The sequence below is a fragment of the Sorex araneus genome, chromosome 2 (genome assembly GCF_027595985.1).
Source record: "Sorex araneus isolate mSorAra2 chromosome 2, mSorAra2.pri, whole genome shotgun sequence".
Lineage (NCBI taxonomy): Eukaryota > Metazoa > Chordata > Mammalia > Eulipotyphla > Soricidae > Sorex > Sorex araneus.
This window is the reverse complement of record NC_073303.1, coordinates 238,579,725-238,596,467: the sequence shown is the minus strand read 5'-3', so window position 1 is coordinate 238,596,467 and position 16,743 is coordinate 238,579,725. Positions and strand designations below refer to the sequence as shown.

Below are 16,743 nucleotides of genomic sequence, written 5' to 3'. Positions count from 1 at the left end.
GTTAGCCAGGATTGTGCATACGCACACAGCGACATGCAGGTCCTGTGTGCGAGGCAAGACCCTGAGCTTCTCCAAAAGAGATCTTATATAGGCCTTCACCAACCATTACAACAGAGCCCGCACCTTTCATAGCCAATAGATTTGTAATAATAAATACTTTCTTAACCAATCCATTAAAAAAGACATCACTCCTTAGCCTATGGTTTTAGAGATCAGCATTCGAGCCAGTATTCAGGTATGTCCTGGCTCTGGGGCAAGTCATGGCTCTAGTGACATGGTCTGGTGAGAGGCATCTGGTTATCTGGTCTGACTACCACCCTTCTTGCGACCTGGGGCACCTGTATCCAAATTCCTTGCTCAGGGGCAGAAAAACAAGTTATTCTTCTAGGCGGGGTCCTTTCAGATATCAGGTAGAAAAAGGCATAAGGAGTAATGCTTATGGTCCAGGAAAACATCCAAACAGGCTGTCCTAGATGCTGCTGAGATCCCACACCACAGCCAGGGGGCCTTTCCCTTTGTTGGACACAGAGCAGGGCAGGAGCAACTCCATCGTGCCTGGTTCCTGTTTCACCTTTTGTTTTACTTAAACCTTTTTGATTTTGGGGGTTGGAGCAATAGCACAGTGGGTAGGGCATTTGCCTTGAACTCAGCCGACCCGGGTTTGATTCCCAGCATCGCATATGGTCCCCCGAGCACCACCAGAAGTGATTCCTGAGTGCATGAGCCAGGAGTAACCCCTGTGCATCTCTGGGTCTGACCCAAAAAGCAAAAAATAAATAAATAAATAAATAAAAACCTTAAAAAAGAACCAACAAAAAACCTTTTTGTTTTTCTTAAAACCCCTGGTTCACCACCCCCCCCACACACACACACACACACCTGCAAGAGAAGTAGAACAAATGACCTGCAAACTCTCTTTGGCAAAGAATTTATAACCGCTATTCAATGTCTACAGAAGCCACCAAGACACAAGCAGGGTGGGTACCTGCCAGAATGTTCTGAAATCGTGTCTAGATCACCTATCTGTAACTCCTTGTTTGTACTATTTGAAAGTAGGTTTTCTTCTGAATTATGAAACTTGCATTTTCATTTATGTTTTCGAAAAAATTCATCAGTGTAGGCTATGATAGAAGCACTGACTAAAATACGTTAAATATGTGACTTTTCCCTTGTTCAGGTTCTTGCTCGGGCCTGTGTGCCTAGAATCTTGACCTCAGCTACCCGGCTTAATAAACACTGCTTCTGTGTTACATTACTCGCTGAACTTTTTGTGTGGGTTTGGAGTGTTAGAGCATGGTTCTGGATCTCTGACCGCCAACAAAAAACACGCAGGAATGCAATCAGCAAGCGGGTGTGAGGAATTGGCCCAGAACAGACTGTAGGAATTAGTTAGCTTTCTCAGTGTGAAGGACTGGCCCAGGACAGACCACAGGACTCTTTTTACAGGAGCCTGCATGGCAGAATAACTTGTTTTTCTGCCCCTGAGTATGGAATTCGGATACAGGTGCCCTGGGTCACAAGAAGGTTGGTGGTCAGACCAAATAACCAGATGCCTCTCATAAGACCATGTCACTAGACCCATGACTGCCCCCAGAGCCGGGACATTCCTGAATATTGGCGCGAATGCTGATCTCTTATACCATAGGCTATGGGGTGATGTCTTTTTAAATGGATTGATTAAGAAAGTATGTATTATTACAAATCTATTGGCTATGAAAGGTGCGGGCTCTGCTGCAAGGCCGGGGAAGGCCTATATAAGATCTCCTTTGGAGAAGCTCAGAGTCTTGCCCAACCAGCTGGACTTGCATGTCTGCTTAGGCAGCAGAACCCTGGCTAGTCAGTCTTACAATAAACCCTGCTTGCCTTTTGTCTCTGGAGTCTCTCTGTCAGTAAGGGAGATCTCAATTCATGCCCTAACAGCGGGTAGTTGATTAAGCTGGCTAGCCAGGGTTGTGCACACACACACACACACAGCGACACACAGGTCCCATGTGCAAGGCAAGGCCCCGACCCAGGGTGAAGGGGTTACTTAGATAGGCCCATGTCGGCTGTTACGGGGAAAGGGCGAAAGCCCGCGCCTTCCCTAGCCAGTAAGTTGATAATTCACATGCCTCTCCCCCCAATCCCATTAGACCCATCTGCTTCTCCAACCTATAGATTTACAAGTCACAATTGCATAAGCACCTGCACGGGTCCGAGGGCTGAGCCCGGGCCCGGGAGGCTATCTGTCTAGATTATACCCTCATATGGTTGTAGCTCAGAAGTCCGCACATTCATCTTGGAGCAAGCAGATAGCAGACGCCTGAGTGGAAAATATACGGTTTTCATTGTCTTTGGCCCCACCCAGGGCACTCCTGCCCTAACAGGAGAGGGGGAAATAATCAACTCCAGACCCTAACACCTTGTACACAGCTGACCTGGGTTCTAACCCCTCCCCACGAGAACCACACCAGCAGTGATCCCAGAGCGCAGAACCAGGTGTGCCCCCAAAACAAAATCAGAGTCCCTACTCACTTAATTTGGTGTCTGGGAGAATCTAGATGTCCAGCCCATTAGGGAGAAAATCCCTCCCACTGTTGGTCTGCAAGTGCGAATGTGAACGTGAGGAATTGGCCCAGAACAGACCGTTGGAATTAGTTTAGCTTTCTCAAGATTCTTTTAACAGGAGCCCGCCTTGCAGAATAACTTGTTTTTCTGCCCCTGAGCAAGGAACTCAGATACAGGTGCCCCAGGTTGCAAGTCACACTGGATAACCAGATGCCTCTTAGACGCCTCCTACAAAACCCATGCCACTAGACCCATGACTGCCCTAAAACCCAGGATATTCCTGAACACTGACACAAATGCTGATCTCTAAAACTATAGGCCAAGGAGTGATGTCCGTCAAAATGGATTGGTTAGGAATATATGTATCATTAGACGTCTATTGGCTATGAAATGCGCAGGCTCTGCTGTTCTGGCCGGTGAAGGCCTATAGAAGATCTCCTTTGGAGAAGCTCAGGGCCTTGCTTGCACACAGGACCTGCATGTTGCTGTGTGCGTATGCACGACCCTGGCTAACCAGCTTAAGAACTACCTGCTTGCTAATTGCATTCCTGTGTGGTCCTTGTCTGCGGTCAGAGATCCAGAACCGTGCCCTAACAGTGAAGAATCAGTTTCCTCACACATTGTTCTGGGATGGGAACTGGGTCAAGTGGGAACCTAAGACACTTCTCAGAATTCTCTGGGGGAGAGGGGGTCACACTAGGCAGTGCTCAGGGTTTACTCCTAGCTCTGCTCTCAGGAATCACTCTAGGACCAAGGGACTAGATGGGATTCCATGCATTAAAACCAGGTAGCTGCCTTCAGGACAAGCACCCCCTCTCCCCCAAGTCACTATTACTCCAGTCCTAAATGTTAAATAACTGGGAGCAAAGGGTTGCTTACAGAGAATATGGTAGCACACTGCTCTTCACCATAAACTGTTGCATGAAGGTTCATGCAGTCACAGGTGCTGAGACAAGGAATGCAGAAGAAATGTATGTCATGGTGGGTCCAGATTCTCTCTGACTCTGTGGCAAAGGTAGAGAGCTCAGCAATCTCCTTTCATTGATCATGATACCTCAAAATGGTGCAATACAGTGATGTCATCAATAGCATCAAGAGAAGTTACAGAAAGAACATTGAGGCAGCAAAACATGCCTTGTTTCCTTGCATCTGCAGGCCAGTAATTTTGGCCTCTGGAAAGAAAATACAAAAACAAAAGCTTTCTTGGGTGATAAGCACTTGGATTTACATCCCAAATACAAGGCTGGGCAGGCACCTGAAATCTACATCTCAAACACTAGGCTGGGCCAGAGCCAGCAACCTACAATGTAAAAGATTAGGCCTATGTGATCAGGTCAAAGATCAGACAGGAGATCTGTATGTCAACGACCAGCCAGGCTTCTCTGAGAAAAGGAAAACTGCCTCTTTCAATGTACTGAAATTATTTTCTGAAGGCAGCTTGAAGGGGGAAATTGTTCAGCTTCAACCAAATCAATCAGGACACAAGAGAAATCTCGCCCATTTTAATGGGTCTCTCTGTTCCCGTCCATAGTACGGTACAGTCTACATGGGCTCGCTCTGATAGCTCAGTCCACTCCCAACATCTCCTCCTATTCGTTTAGGACAGATTTTAACCTTCATTGTGTTGTGAGAGGCAGATTCTTCAGTATGACCATAGAAAAGGGGGGGGGAGGTGAGTTGAGAAGTGGCTGAAATTGTCCCTTCTCACTCTGGCCATAAGGTCTGTAGGAGACAGTTCAGGCCAGGAAGGATATATGATTTAATTGAGCTAATTGTTTAACAGTACCACTTGGTGGGAAGCAGCCTTGGCCATGAAGGATTTATGACTGAGTTAGTAGATTAAAGGAACTAACTGGTGTTTACACAGACAGGGAGCTGTAAAGTCAGGAGTTGATGCATCCTGTCTTGTATCAGGTGCCTAACTGATAAGTGTTTAACTGATAAAATGTTTTTTTTTTTTTGGCTTCTTGGGTCACACTCTGTGATGCACAGGGGTTACTCCTGGCTCTGCACTCAGGAATTACTCCTGGCGGTGCTCAGGGCACCGTATAGGATGCTGGGAATCAAATCCAGGTTGGCCGCGTGCAAGGCAAACGCCCTACCCACTGTGCTATTGCTCCAGCCCCCATACTTTCTGGATGTATGGGAATGCCTTATTTTCTGGATGTATGGAATTGGGAATGTCATATTGATATATTGTTCCTCAATGCTTTTGTTCATTATGAGATATTTTAGGTTACTTCTGTTTTTGCCTATGTGCTTTTGTTCATTATGAATTGTTTGAAGTTATCTCTGCTTTTGGAATTTTTTATCTTTGTGCCAACTCCCAAGGCCTGTGTGCCCAGGATGGCTGTATAAACCCTCTGCTGTAAGCCCTCGGGGTCGAGCTCTGGCCTCCTGCTTCGGCAGGACAGCTCGGCCCCAGCTAGCTGGAATAATAAAGTCTCGATGTGTGTTTTGCAATCTCGCTGGACTCTGTGTCTCTCTGAATACTGAGGGGTGCTCTTGTACTAACAAGAGCTATGTTTGCCACGGCCATTTTTGGGGTTGCTGTGATGATCCCCATGATAGCAGAATTGAGCAGCCCACGGAATCTCTTGATCCATCAAAGAAGATAGCTGATCAGTTAGACAAAGTGCTCCAGTCATTGGATTCTTCTCCCATGGTCAATGAAAAGTCTTCAGCATTTACACACTACTCAGGCTCTGAAAAATAAAAACTTCTTCCCTCGAGGGAAGTTGCATACTTTTATTTATTTATTTATTTATTTTAAATTTTATTGAATCACCATGTGGAGGGTTACATAGTTCTCAGGATTATGTCAGTTATACAATACTCAAACACCCTTCCCTTCACCAGTGCCCATCTTCCATCACCAACCTCCCCAGTATACCTGCCGTCCCCTCCCACCTCCCCAGTCCCCACCCTTGTAAGTGATAAGTTTCACTTCGTTTACGCTTTATCTCGATTACATTCCATGTTTCAACACAAAACTCACTACCGTTGTTGGGGTTTCCCCCCAAAAAGAAAAAGACAGTCCTATTGCCAAGGAGGCATTTGGTAGTTCTCCATTGCTAAGAATATAGAGATATTAAGTCCCGATGTTTGTTACATAACTTCTCTTTTTCCCCCTTGCCCTGCGCCACTGAGTTCACGCCTGTTTAGTAATCGCCACGCTGTCTGACAAAGGGAAAAAAAACCGAACGGATGGTTATTTCCCGTCATCAGCAGGCGTGGGGCTCTGGCTTAGTTGATAGTCTAGTAGAGTGTCTGCAAGCAGTTTCTGGAACCAAAGGTCTTGCGCTGGTATCGGCTCCGGCTCGAGATTCCACCAGCGTCCCACTGTCCCATGTACATAATTTTTCCCCTTATATCCCATTCCCACGCCACCAGGTCTGTTTGCTTAATGGACATCACACTATGGTTGACGCCACGCCGCATTTCTTCCCGAGAAAGAAGAAAATTTCTTCTCAGCCGGCGTGGGGATATAGCTTAGTTCAGTCTAGAGAGATGGCTACAACTTTGATTGCCTTCAATATTTCAGCAAAAGACTTACTATTCTTGTTAGGATCTCCCAAAAAGTCCGACCCATTGAAAAGGAACCATTACATATTGCTGATGCTTAGATGACATTAGGTTTTGGGTTTCTGTATAAAGTCCAGGGAAAGTACAACCAGAAATAACATCACTATAAACTGTTACCCTTTTATGGTGCTCATAAGATGGAGAAACCTAGAGAGAGAGGTTAAAAGAGTTGGGGGACCCCGGTTTCCACTGTCTCAGCCCGCCGTGGGTTCTCCAATCCCGTGCCGGAATTAGTTCAGTGGGCTGCTTGGAGTCCAAGGGCACTTCCTTGGGCTCTTCCATCATGCTCGCTCTGCAGCAGGGTTCAAAGGGCAAAATTCAATATTTTTTATCTGAACTATTTTTGATAAATAGTTCATGTATTGCAAACCATAATACAGAAAAGGAAAAGGAGACAGAGAGCATAAAGGAAAGTGCCTGTCATGGAGGGAGGTGGGGGTGGGGTACTGGGAGATGGTGAAATGGAAACGGGACATTTGTGGTGGGCAATGTACACTGGTGGAGGGATGGGTGTTGGATCACTGTATGACTGAAACCCAAACGAACAAATTGTAATTGTCTTGCTCATGGATATTCAATTAACTTTTTTAAAGTAATGTGGAGGTCATGCTGATTCGTTCAGCTTAATCACTGGCTGTATAAATAACAGTGTTCCTACGTAAAAAATTATTTTAGGAGCCAAAGTGATAGTACAGTGCCTGCAGTTCTTGTCTTGCCAGCAGCTGAGTGAGGTTTGATCCCTAAACTCCCATATGGTCCCCCAAGCACTGCCAGGAGTGATTCCTGAGCACAGAGGAGAGAGTAAGCCCAGAGAACTGCCTGAGTGGCCCCAAAACAAAAACAAAAATAGTTCAGATAAAAAATATTGAATTTTGGGGCTGTAGTGATAGCAAAGTGGGTAGGGCGTCTGCCTCACAGGTGGCTGACCTGGGTTCGATTCCCAGCATCCCCTATGGTTCCATGAGCATTGCCAGGAGTAATTTCTAAGTGCAGAGCCAGGAGTAACCCCTGTGCATCGCCGGATGTGATCCAAAAGAAAAAAGTCACAAATTTTCTACCAGGAGCCAGAACAATAGTACAGTGGGTATGACATTTGCCTTGCATGTGGCTGATGTAGGTTTTATCCTCAGCATCCCACAGGGTCCCTGAGCACCACCAGGATTGATGCCTCAGTGCAGAGTCAAGAGTAAGTCCTGAGCACCACCAGGTATGGCCCTCCCTAAAAATTGCTCCCATCCCACTGAAAATTAAAGTAAAATATATTCGTACAATACATTCGTTTGGAGGTGGGAGACTGAATAAGACAAATTCCTATTCATATAAGACCTAGGGGATTCTTACAATTTCCATGCCAGAGTGCCAAAGTTTTTTTCTAAAAAATAGCAACTGTAGAATTTCAACTTACGTTAGTCATGTTCTGTTTGGAGAAAACTAGCCGTTATGTTTTCAATTTCCCCCCTTCCTGGTTTACCTATACATGGAAACAGAGAATTATATCAGAATTTCACAATTCTTCTTTCTGGGACTATCAAAGAAGGCAGAATTGCAGCCCCACATCTTCAGCTACTCCTATCCACATACCTGGTCACTGTCAAATGGAACCTGCTCATCATCCTGGCCATCACTCTGGACCCCCACTTCTACACGCCCACGTACTTCTTTTTCTCCAACCTGTCCTTGGTGGACATCTGCTGCATCTCCACCACCGTCCCCAATATGCTACAGAACATCCAGGCGAAAAGTCAAGCCATCTCCTACAAGGGCAGCATCCACCTATGCATTTTCACATCATCTTTGCCATACTGGACAACTTCTTGCTGACCATGATGGCCTATGACCACTTTGTGGCCATGTACCACACCTGCACTACATGGTCATCATGAACCCAGATCTGTAGGATACTGGGTCACGAGCGCCCCAAACTCCATACTGCAAAATTTAATGGTGCTGCGACTGTCCTTCTGCATGGTCCTGGAAATCCCTCATTTTTTCTGTGAAATTAATCAAGTGGCTTGACAGGCTTGTTCCGACACTCTGCTGAATGGCATCGTGCTGTACACCACCATCTGGGTGCTGGAAGGCAAATCCCTCATGGGCATCCTTTATTCCAACACAAAGATCATTTCCTCCATCAGCAGCATGACTACACTCAGGCAAGTCTAAGGAATTTTCCACCTGCGTCTCGCACCTCTCCGTGGTCCCCCTCTTCTACTGCATGGGCTGAGTTCTGCTGCCTCCCACAGCTCCTGTTCCAGCAACATGGCCTCAGTGATTTACATGGTGGTCACCCCCATGCTGAACCCTTCATCTACGCCCTCAGGAACAAAGACTTAAAAAGGGCTCTGAAAAGAAATCTTGACACTGTGAGTGCCTGAAAGGCCCCTTATCCCGGAGAGCGGAATGGCCTGTGATGACAGACGCAGAGGCAGAAAATTGCTCTCCTCCCACCTGATCTTCATTATAAGTTGATTCTGGATGTCCAGGAAAGTTCATTCACTTGGAATGAGTTCTGTACAAACTCAATAGTTTACTTTCTTCGGTTTTTTTTTTTAATTAAAAGTATCTGGGCTTGAGTCATAGCAAGGTGGGTAGGGCATTAGCCTTGCTCGCGGCCAACCTGAGTTCGATTCCCAGCATCCCATATGGTCCCCAGGGCACCACCAGGGGTAATTCCTGAGTACAGAACCAAGAGTAATCCCAATGAATCACCGGGTATGACATAAAAGAAATATATAAATACATACATACATACATATATATATATATATACCTGGCGGGCATAACTGGCTTTGCCATGGCTGACTTCTGCCCCTGCACTCAGAGCTGACTAGTGGCAGGGCTCTGTAGACCGTAATAGGATGCCGAGGACTGAACCCAGGCCGCTCTTGTGCAAGCCAAGAGCCTTTCCTGCTGTTCCAGCCCACATTCACTTTATTAAGCATCTGCTCTCATTCAAAAATTTGGGGGTCACACCCAGCAATGCTCAGGGCTGACTCCTGGCTATGCACTCAGGGATCACTCTTGGCCGAGATCTGTGGATCCTGTGGGATGCCAGGCTTTGAACCCAGGTCAGCCATGTGCAAGATAAGTGACCTACTTTCTCTGGGCCCACAGAAACATTTTTTTAACCATCCAGTTCAGGGTATTTCCCAAAGTTACTTTCCAAGCTTTGAATCAAGAGAGGTTGGACTCTTTCACAGACACCTGAGATTTTGTAACACTCCCTCCTCATGCCAAATGATTTCCCCTATTTCCCTCAAATAATTATTACTTGATTTGAAAATATTACACCATGGCACCTAAGTGTATGTCTCTAACTTTCCCCTAAAGGCACCTGAAAATGCTTTTCATTTATAACACCTCAACTCTGCTGTGATGAGTTGCCCTCATTCAGTTTGAGCATATGCAGAGTGATATTGTCTTATTTTGGTTTTGGGGCCTCACTGAGCAATGCTCTGGGATTCCTCCTAGTTCTGCACTCAGGAAATCACTCCTTGCAGTGCTCAGAGACCATAAGCGATACCAGGGATACACCTCCAGTCAGCCATGGGAAAGGCAAGTGATTTCCCCACTGTAGTATTACTCCACCATGGATAATAATATTCTTGAATAAAAACAAGGAACAATTCACCAGGGGAAGAGTCACCCACATTTTCAGCTGATGGGGCACTTGCCTTGCATGCAACTGAATGTTTCAATCCCCAGCACCCCCCAAATTTCTGGTAAAAAGCTAGAAATAATACCTGAGTACTGCTGGGTATAACCTAAAAGAAAACAGTTTGTTACACCGAGTTCCTCTGGCTTTAACAGAGGAGAAAGGGCTGGAAGTTCTCACCTCCAGCAACCCAGAACAGGCAGTCTGGACTCCGCACAAGAAAGAGAAACAGCAGCATCACGACCAAAGTGCAAGATGGGATCCTTTAGTAACATAGTGAGGATTACCCCACAGTAGGCAAAACAGGAATTGGAAAAGAGCGGGGACCGTGTAGAAAGGACAGTGGTGGAGCACTGGCCAGGTAGGCGGCAATTCTAAGCTATCCCCAGCACCCATATAGTTCCCCGACCACTGTCATGAGTGATCCCTGAGCATCGTCTCGTGTGGGACCCCACAACCCCTGAAAAAAAAAACCCTTCAAAGTATTCAGTTTTCAGAAACCTCAGGGAGCAGGGATGGGAGTTCAGTGGTTAGAGAACCTACCCTATGCGTGGCAGACCCCAGTTTAATCTCTGGCATCCCATAAAGGCCCCCCATCCCACCACAATAGATCACTGAGCATCAAGCCAGGAGTTAGCCCTGAAAACAGTAGGTGTGTAACCCCCCCTCAAAAAAAAGTAAGAAACCCCAGCACTCAATGACTTGGGTCAGTCTGCTCACCCTAATCAGAGGATCTGGGCTCAGGTTTACCCAGGCCTCCCACGCCCACAAACCTATATGGAACTCAATGTGGCCATTAGTTCACTGCAACCCACCTGAGTTCGTCAACATCCAGGAAAAACTGTAAAGGATTTATCACAGTTCCAAGGGCTCCATAGAATACTGGACACACAGCAAGTTCTTTGGTGGAAACTCACACAGAACCTGGCGGCTGTGTGCCAGGCCAGAATGCTCTGCACTGTTCTGTCTTTCGATGTAGAAACTCCTACCACAATTGCCAAGAGAGCAAGTGGTCCCCATGGCACAGCGAACCACTCCATTTCTCATACATGGAACCTTCACTTCGTTCAACAACAGAGCACAATGAAGGGTCTCTCAGTCTATAGAGAGAGGGAGATTCTTTTCTCACATTGATAGGGTAGGGCGAATAAACCAAAATGCTTCCCTTGGGAAATGAAAAAACTGACATTCATTATGAATGGACATTTATTGTAGAGTCACTAACGTCTCTAAATGTTCACAGAATAGGGTAAGTGGATGCACAGGTCTAAGCAGCTAGGAGGATTACTGTCCAACTGACCAGCCACCAATGTTTATCATAGTGACCAAAGCTCATGTGACATGATGTACCTATGAGTGTGACTGAAGAAAAATGATCTTTGAAGCCCATATCTGTGAAGAGATTCCACTCTGGGTGTTGAATCAACACCAACTTGTGCCACCTGTCTGTCTGCCTCCGGTGCCAGCATTTCTCTTTCTCCGGGTCCTGAGGCAGAACATCGTACTGGCCTCACAGGGCAGCTTTTAGTCGGCTGAGCCACGGGCATCTTCACTGTGGTCAGTGCTAGCTTTGCCTCCATCAGTGTCACCAGAGCAGTAAGACAGTAAGCAGGAGGCCCAGCTTGCATGCAGCCAATCCGGGATGATTCTCAATACCCTGAACAATCCCCAAGCACTGATGGAGTGATCCCTGACTCTAAAACCAGGAGGAAACCCTGAGTACCAACCAGTGTCCAGATAAAAAAAAAAATTATCTGAAATACCTGATGCTTGCAAACTCTACCTGAAACAGTCGTGGAAATCATGGAGCAGCTAAAATAAAATAGAATTTCAGAGCTGAGCCATACTAAAGATGAAGGTGCTGTCCATGCAGCAATTGACCTGGGTGGGACCTGGGACATATCACAGGGTCCCCCAATGCACGCGGGATTCATCCCTGAGATCAGAGCCAGGAATTTGCCTGGAGCAGTAGCAGGTGTGGGCTCCAAAGAAATATAAACACAAAAAACATAACGTCACTCTAATATAAGTCCCCAATAGACTCTCTCCTGAGGCTCCATAAGTCATAAATGACTTCACAGCAGCCGAGATTACAATTTCCGGGGCCTATCACAATAGCACAGCAGGTAGGGCACTGGCCTTCCATGTGGCTGTCCCAGGTTTCGATCCCAGCATCCTAAAGGATCCCCTGATAATCACCAGGACTAATTTGCTGGGAACAGAACTTCAAAGCCATTCCTGAGCATCATCAGTTGTAGTTCCAAGATGATTTTAAAAAGAAATAGATTTACCCTAGCTTTGGGGTATGGGGGGAAACTGAGGCACAGAGTTGTACCCCACATGCTATTGCAACATCAAGGTTTCTTTCCCCACAGGTTGGTAGAAAACAGGGGAGTATCCTGGCATAGGGCAGAAGATTCGTTCAGAGCTTCTCCCCAGTGTGGGAAAGGCAGACGTGCGTGTGCAGAGTTGCAGCCTGGCCAAAACCCTGCCCGCAGTGGCACACAAATGGTTGCTCCTCAAAATGCTTCCTGACGAGCCGGCAGAGGTGCTGGGGGGGGGGGGTGGCTGAAGACTCTGCCACACTCCATGCAGGTGAGGGGCTGAGTCGACTGGTGAGTCTGCAGGTGGCCTCTGAAGTAGGATCGGCAGCCGAAGGCCTTGCTGTACTCAGGACACTATAAAGGACTGTGGTTCATGTGCGCCATCAGATGAAACAGGAGGGTGTCTGGGCTGCGAAAATATTCTCGAAATGTGGGCACATGTAGGGCCGCTCGCCTGTGGATACGCATGTGCTTGGTCCTTGAGCCGCTGACCCGGAACGCCTTCCCGCACTCCGGGCAAACATAAGGCCTCTCCCCAGTGTGGGTCCATCGGTGCTTATGCAACACTGTGCTAGTGCTGAAGTTTTTCCCACACTGCTCACAGTCCTATGGCCTCTCCCTGGTGTGGGCCCGGCTGTGCTTACGCAGGTTTGATCTAGTGCTGAAGCTTTTCCCACATTGCTCGCAGTCATACGGCCTCTCCCCAATGTGGGTCCGGCTATGAATATGCAGGCCTGAGCTAGTACTAAAGCTTTTCCCACACTGCTTGCAGGCATATGGCCTCTCCCCACTGTGGGTCCGGCTGTGCTTAAGTAGGTCCGAACGAGTCCCGAAGCTTTTTCCACACTGCTTGCAGTCATACGGCCTCTCCCCTGTGTGGGTCCGTTTGTGAATATGCAGGACCCAGTGAGTCCCGAAGCTTTTCCCACACTGCTCGCAGTCATACGGCCTCTCCCCTGTGTGGGTCCGGGTGTGCACATGCAGGTTTGAACTAGTTCTGAAGCTTTTTCCACACTGCTCGCAAGCATACGGCCTCTCCCCGGTGTGGGTGCGGCTATGAATACGCAGGCCTGAGCAAGTACTGAAGCTTTTCCCACACAGCTCGCAGTCATAAGGCCTCTCCCCACTGTGGGTCTGGTTGTGCATACGCAAGTTCCAGCGAGTCCCAAAGCTTTTCCCACACTGCTCACAGTCATACGGCCTCTCCCTAGTTTTGGTGCGGCTGTGCTTCAGCAGCTGCGAGTGAGTCCTGAAGCTTTCCCCACACGGCCCACAGGTGAATGGCCTGATCGCAGAGTGCACTTTACCGTGGTCGCGCAGCATACAGGGATACTGGAACCTCTGTGGGCACTCAGGGCACTTAAAGGGCCTCTTGAGGTCAACATGGATCTCGGCATGAGCCTGCAGGTATGTGGGGTAGCAGGAGCCCTTCCCACAGAACTCACACACATAAGGCATCTTCTCGTGGTGCTCCCTGATGTGACGCGTCAGCATGTTGGTGACACTGAAAGTCTCCCCACACACTTTGCGTTCTTGGGATGTTGGGCTCCAGGTGCCAGCACCCCACAGAGTGCATCGCCTGAACTCACCAGAGTTGGAAGAGGTGGTCCCTTCAGCGGTCAGACAGCAGATGCCCTCCTGAACGAGGTCACGTGGAAGAGAGCTTTGGGGAAGTGTTGGGGGTTGCTGGAGTGAAGAACATTCTGAAGAAGTAGCAGGATTTTGGGGTGCAGTGAGGCTTTGAGTATGCCTCGAGTTTCCTCTGGCTTGTGCAGTAGCTTCAAGATCATAACCGAGACTGTTTGGAAAGAGGTATCTGCCAATGATGAGACACAATGAATAGAAAAGCAAGATCATCCCGATGGCTGAGGCCACAGGACAGTGGGAGAGCGGGAACCGTGTTTCATGCTGCCCTGGACCCATCCCCTGCACACCATCAGGTCCCCTGAGCGCCCCCAGGAATTATTCCTAAGCGTAAGACCAAGATTCAGGACTAGGCAATGCTCACTACACAAAATAATAAATGAATATCAACAATAAATCACCAGTCTTGATCATGTTTTGTTTTGGTTTTTTGGTTGGGGGTTTATTTTTTTCCTCCTATCTTGGGGCCACACTCTGCAATGCTCAGGGTCTACTCCTGGCTATGGACACAGGGATCACTCAGAAGCAAGAACTCTGAAGCCAAAAACCATGTTGGAGATTAAACCTTAAGCATTGTACTATAGCCTCAGGCCTGACTGTAGGGCTTTCTGGATATTCCTCTGAATAAATCCTTGATTTATCATTCATCAAAGCCTTACATGCAGAGCCCTGTTTTAAGCCTGTAAATGGTGGGGTAGTATGGGGGGAGCGGGAGAAGGAACTTCTCTCCGAGAAGGGTGCTGGGTAGAAACCACTTAAGAAGCCAGCGGAGGCTGCCAGCCATGCCCCAAGACCCTCACCTTGCAGGACTCAGGTTACATTGGACCCCATAATCCATCCAGGAGGGATTGCTAAGTGCAGAGCCAGGAGTCAGCCATGATCATCACAGGTGTGGTAAATAGAGGAGGCCCACGAGGGACAGTGTGAACGGGAAACTACTCAGTCCTGCACTACTTTGACATACCGGTTTTACTTCGAAAGACATTGGAGACTCCCAAGATGTTTTCCGCCACCCCTCTACCCGCCAACAACACTCTCATCCCTTCCTCTCTTGGCGAATTCACTCACTTCTGTTGTCGCTTCTGCGTTTGCTGCTGGTCACTAGCATGAGGGAACATCTGCTTCTCTCCTAAATGATTACAGAAATCATTGCTCATGAACCCCACAGTGATGTCCTCACTGAACAACTTATTCTCCAAGACACGCCCAAGAGCACCACTGTCTTTTCCTGGAGAGAAACCCTCTGCAACAAGCAGGAAGACAATTCAGTCCCTAAGGAAGGCTCTGGGGAGGGGCAGAGGAATAGGACAGCCGGGATGGCACTTGCCTTGGACACAACTGACCCGGGTCACTCCCAATCACCCGATAGGCTCCTCCAAGCAATGCCAGGCATCAGCACTGAGCATCACCAGGTGTGTATATCAAAAAAAAAAAGTTGCTCTGCGGGAACATAAAAGAACTGGAATAGGACTGATGCAACTGGTTTGCTTCAACAGACATGGAAGCAGCTGCCTTGAATGAGGTGGGTCAGACTCCTGCACCCCACAGTGTCCCTTGAGCATGAACAAGAGTGTCCCTGGAACTCCAGGTGTGGGGCCTGTGCCACCAGGAAGAAGCTCCAAGGTAGCACAATGCCTTGCATGTTCTTGGCCCTCAATATAATCTTGGGCACCATCTCCCTCACCCAGCACTGTGGGGATAATCCCTCGGCCCCTGATCACTGGGGGAACCAACCACCAGCATTAGGATCACAGCAAGAGACAGAGGTGCAGGCAGTGGCCTAGACACCCCACTCTACCCCGTGTGGCCCTAAATGAGAGAAAAGCAGTTAGGCTGAATCCGTCTGACTGCCCAGGAATGCCCCGCGCCTGAGCTAGGGTGCCTATAGACAGGCCCCTCCTTCCCTGCAGCACTATTCCATGGCCCCATCGAGAATGCGGGCAGCGGACTCCGTGCCCTGAGCTGTGGGAAAGGGTCGAGCCTGAGCCTCACCCACGAAGGCCAGGTGCCTGCAGGCCTCCAGCATCACGTCTCTGTACAGGCACCTCTGAGCAGGATTCAGCAGAGACCACTCGGCCCGGGTGAAGATCACAGCCACGTCCTCAAAGGATACTGACTCCTGAAACACACACAGATGCCAACCAGCCAGGTCCCTCTGCATCCTGGGTGGTGGGGGGCAGCGGGACGCAGGGGGGCTACATTAGGTTCCAGGGTTTTACTTAATCTACTTTATTTATTTATTTTTGGTTTCTGAGTCACACCCAGTGATGCACAGGGATTACTCCTGGTTCTTGCACTCAGTATTCAGGGGACCATATGTGATACTGGGAATCGAACACAGGTCAGCCTCGTGAAAGGTAATCACCCTACCCGCAGTGCTATTCTTCCAGCCCCTACTTTAATCTACTTTAAACAATCAGGGTCCCCAAGGGGAACACCAGGATGTGTGCAGAACTCAGAGCTCAGTAGCAAGGGCTGAAAACCATGAAGTATGACAGCACCAGGCCAAGACACATAGGAAAACTCTGAGGGGACGTTTCAATAGAGTGACAAAGGGACGGGGCTTCAGCAAAAACACAGCACGGACAACAATCGTCTTGCACATGGCCATGGCGGACGTATATTTGATTTCTGGCATTCTTAACGTTCCCTGAGCACTGTTAGGAGTGATTCTTGAATGCAGAGCAAGGAGTAAGGCCTGAGCATCTCTGCATGTGACCCCAAAAGCAAAAGTGGGAGTGACAAAGGGAACCTTTGTTCAAAGAATGTGGAAACTGACAGCGGCCTGGTGACTAGCCCTTCCCATTCACCCCCAAAAATTGGTGGGTGACCTAACTGCATCATGTGGGGAAACCCACTTCACATTCCCAAGACCTAGACCAAGATTCCTGTTATAAAGTGATGCCTAAGAGACGCTTCTGTGGTCAGAGAGATAGTACACTGTGTAGGGTGTTCACCTTGCACACTGCTGACCCGGGTCCAATTCCC

The 16,743-nt window shown here is 48.2% G+C and overlaps 1 protein-coding gene across 1 annotated transcript; it reads right to left on the bottom strand.

Annotated features, from left to right (window-relative positions):
- Positions 1–12,717: 12,717 nt before the first annotated feature.
- LOC129401803 (zinc finger protein 239-like) lies at positions 12,718–13,605 on the bottom strand. The gene has a single exon (XM_055124677.1). It carries the CDS (start codon positions 13,603–13,605, stop codon positions 12,718–12,720), a length of 888 nt encoding a protein of 295 aa, XP_054980652.1.
- Between the last annotated feature and the right edge of the window lie 3,138 nt (positions 13,606–16,743).

Bases quoted from the DNA above. Each gene is read 5' to 3' on its own strand.
- LOC129401803 (XM_055124677.1), bottom strand. From the start codon at position 13,605: ATGCTGACGCGTCACATCAGGGAGCACCACGAGAAGATGCCTTATGTG.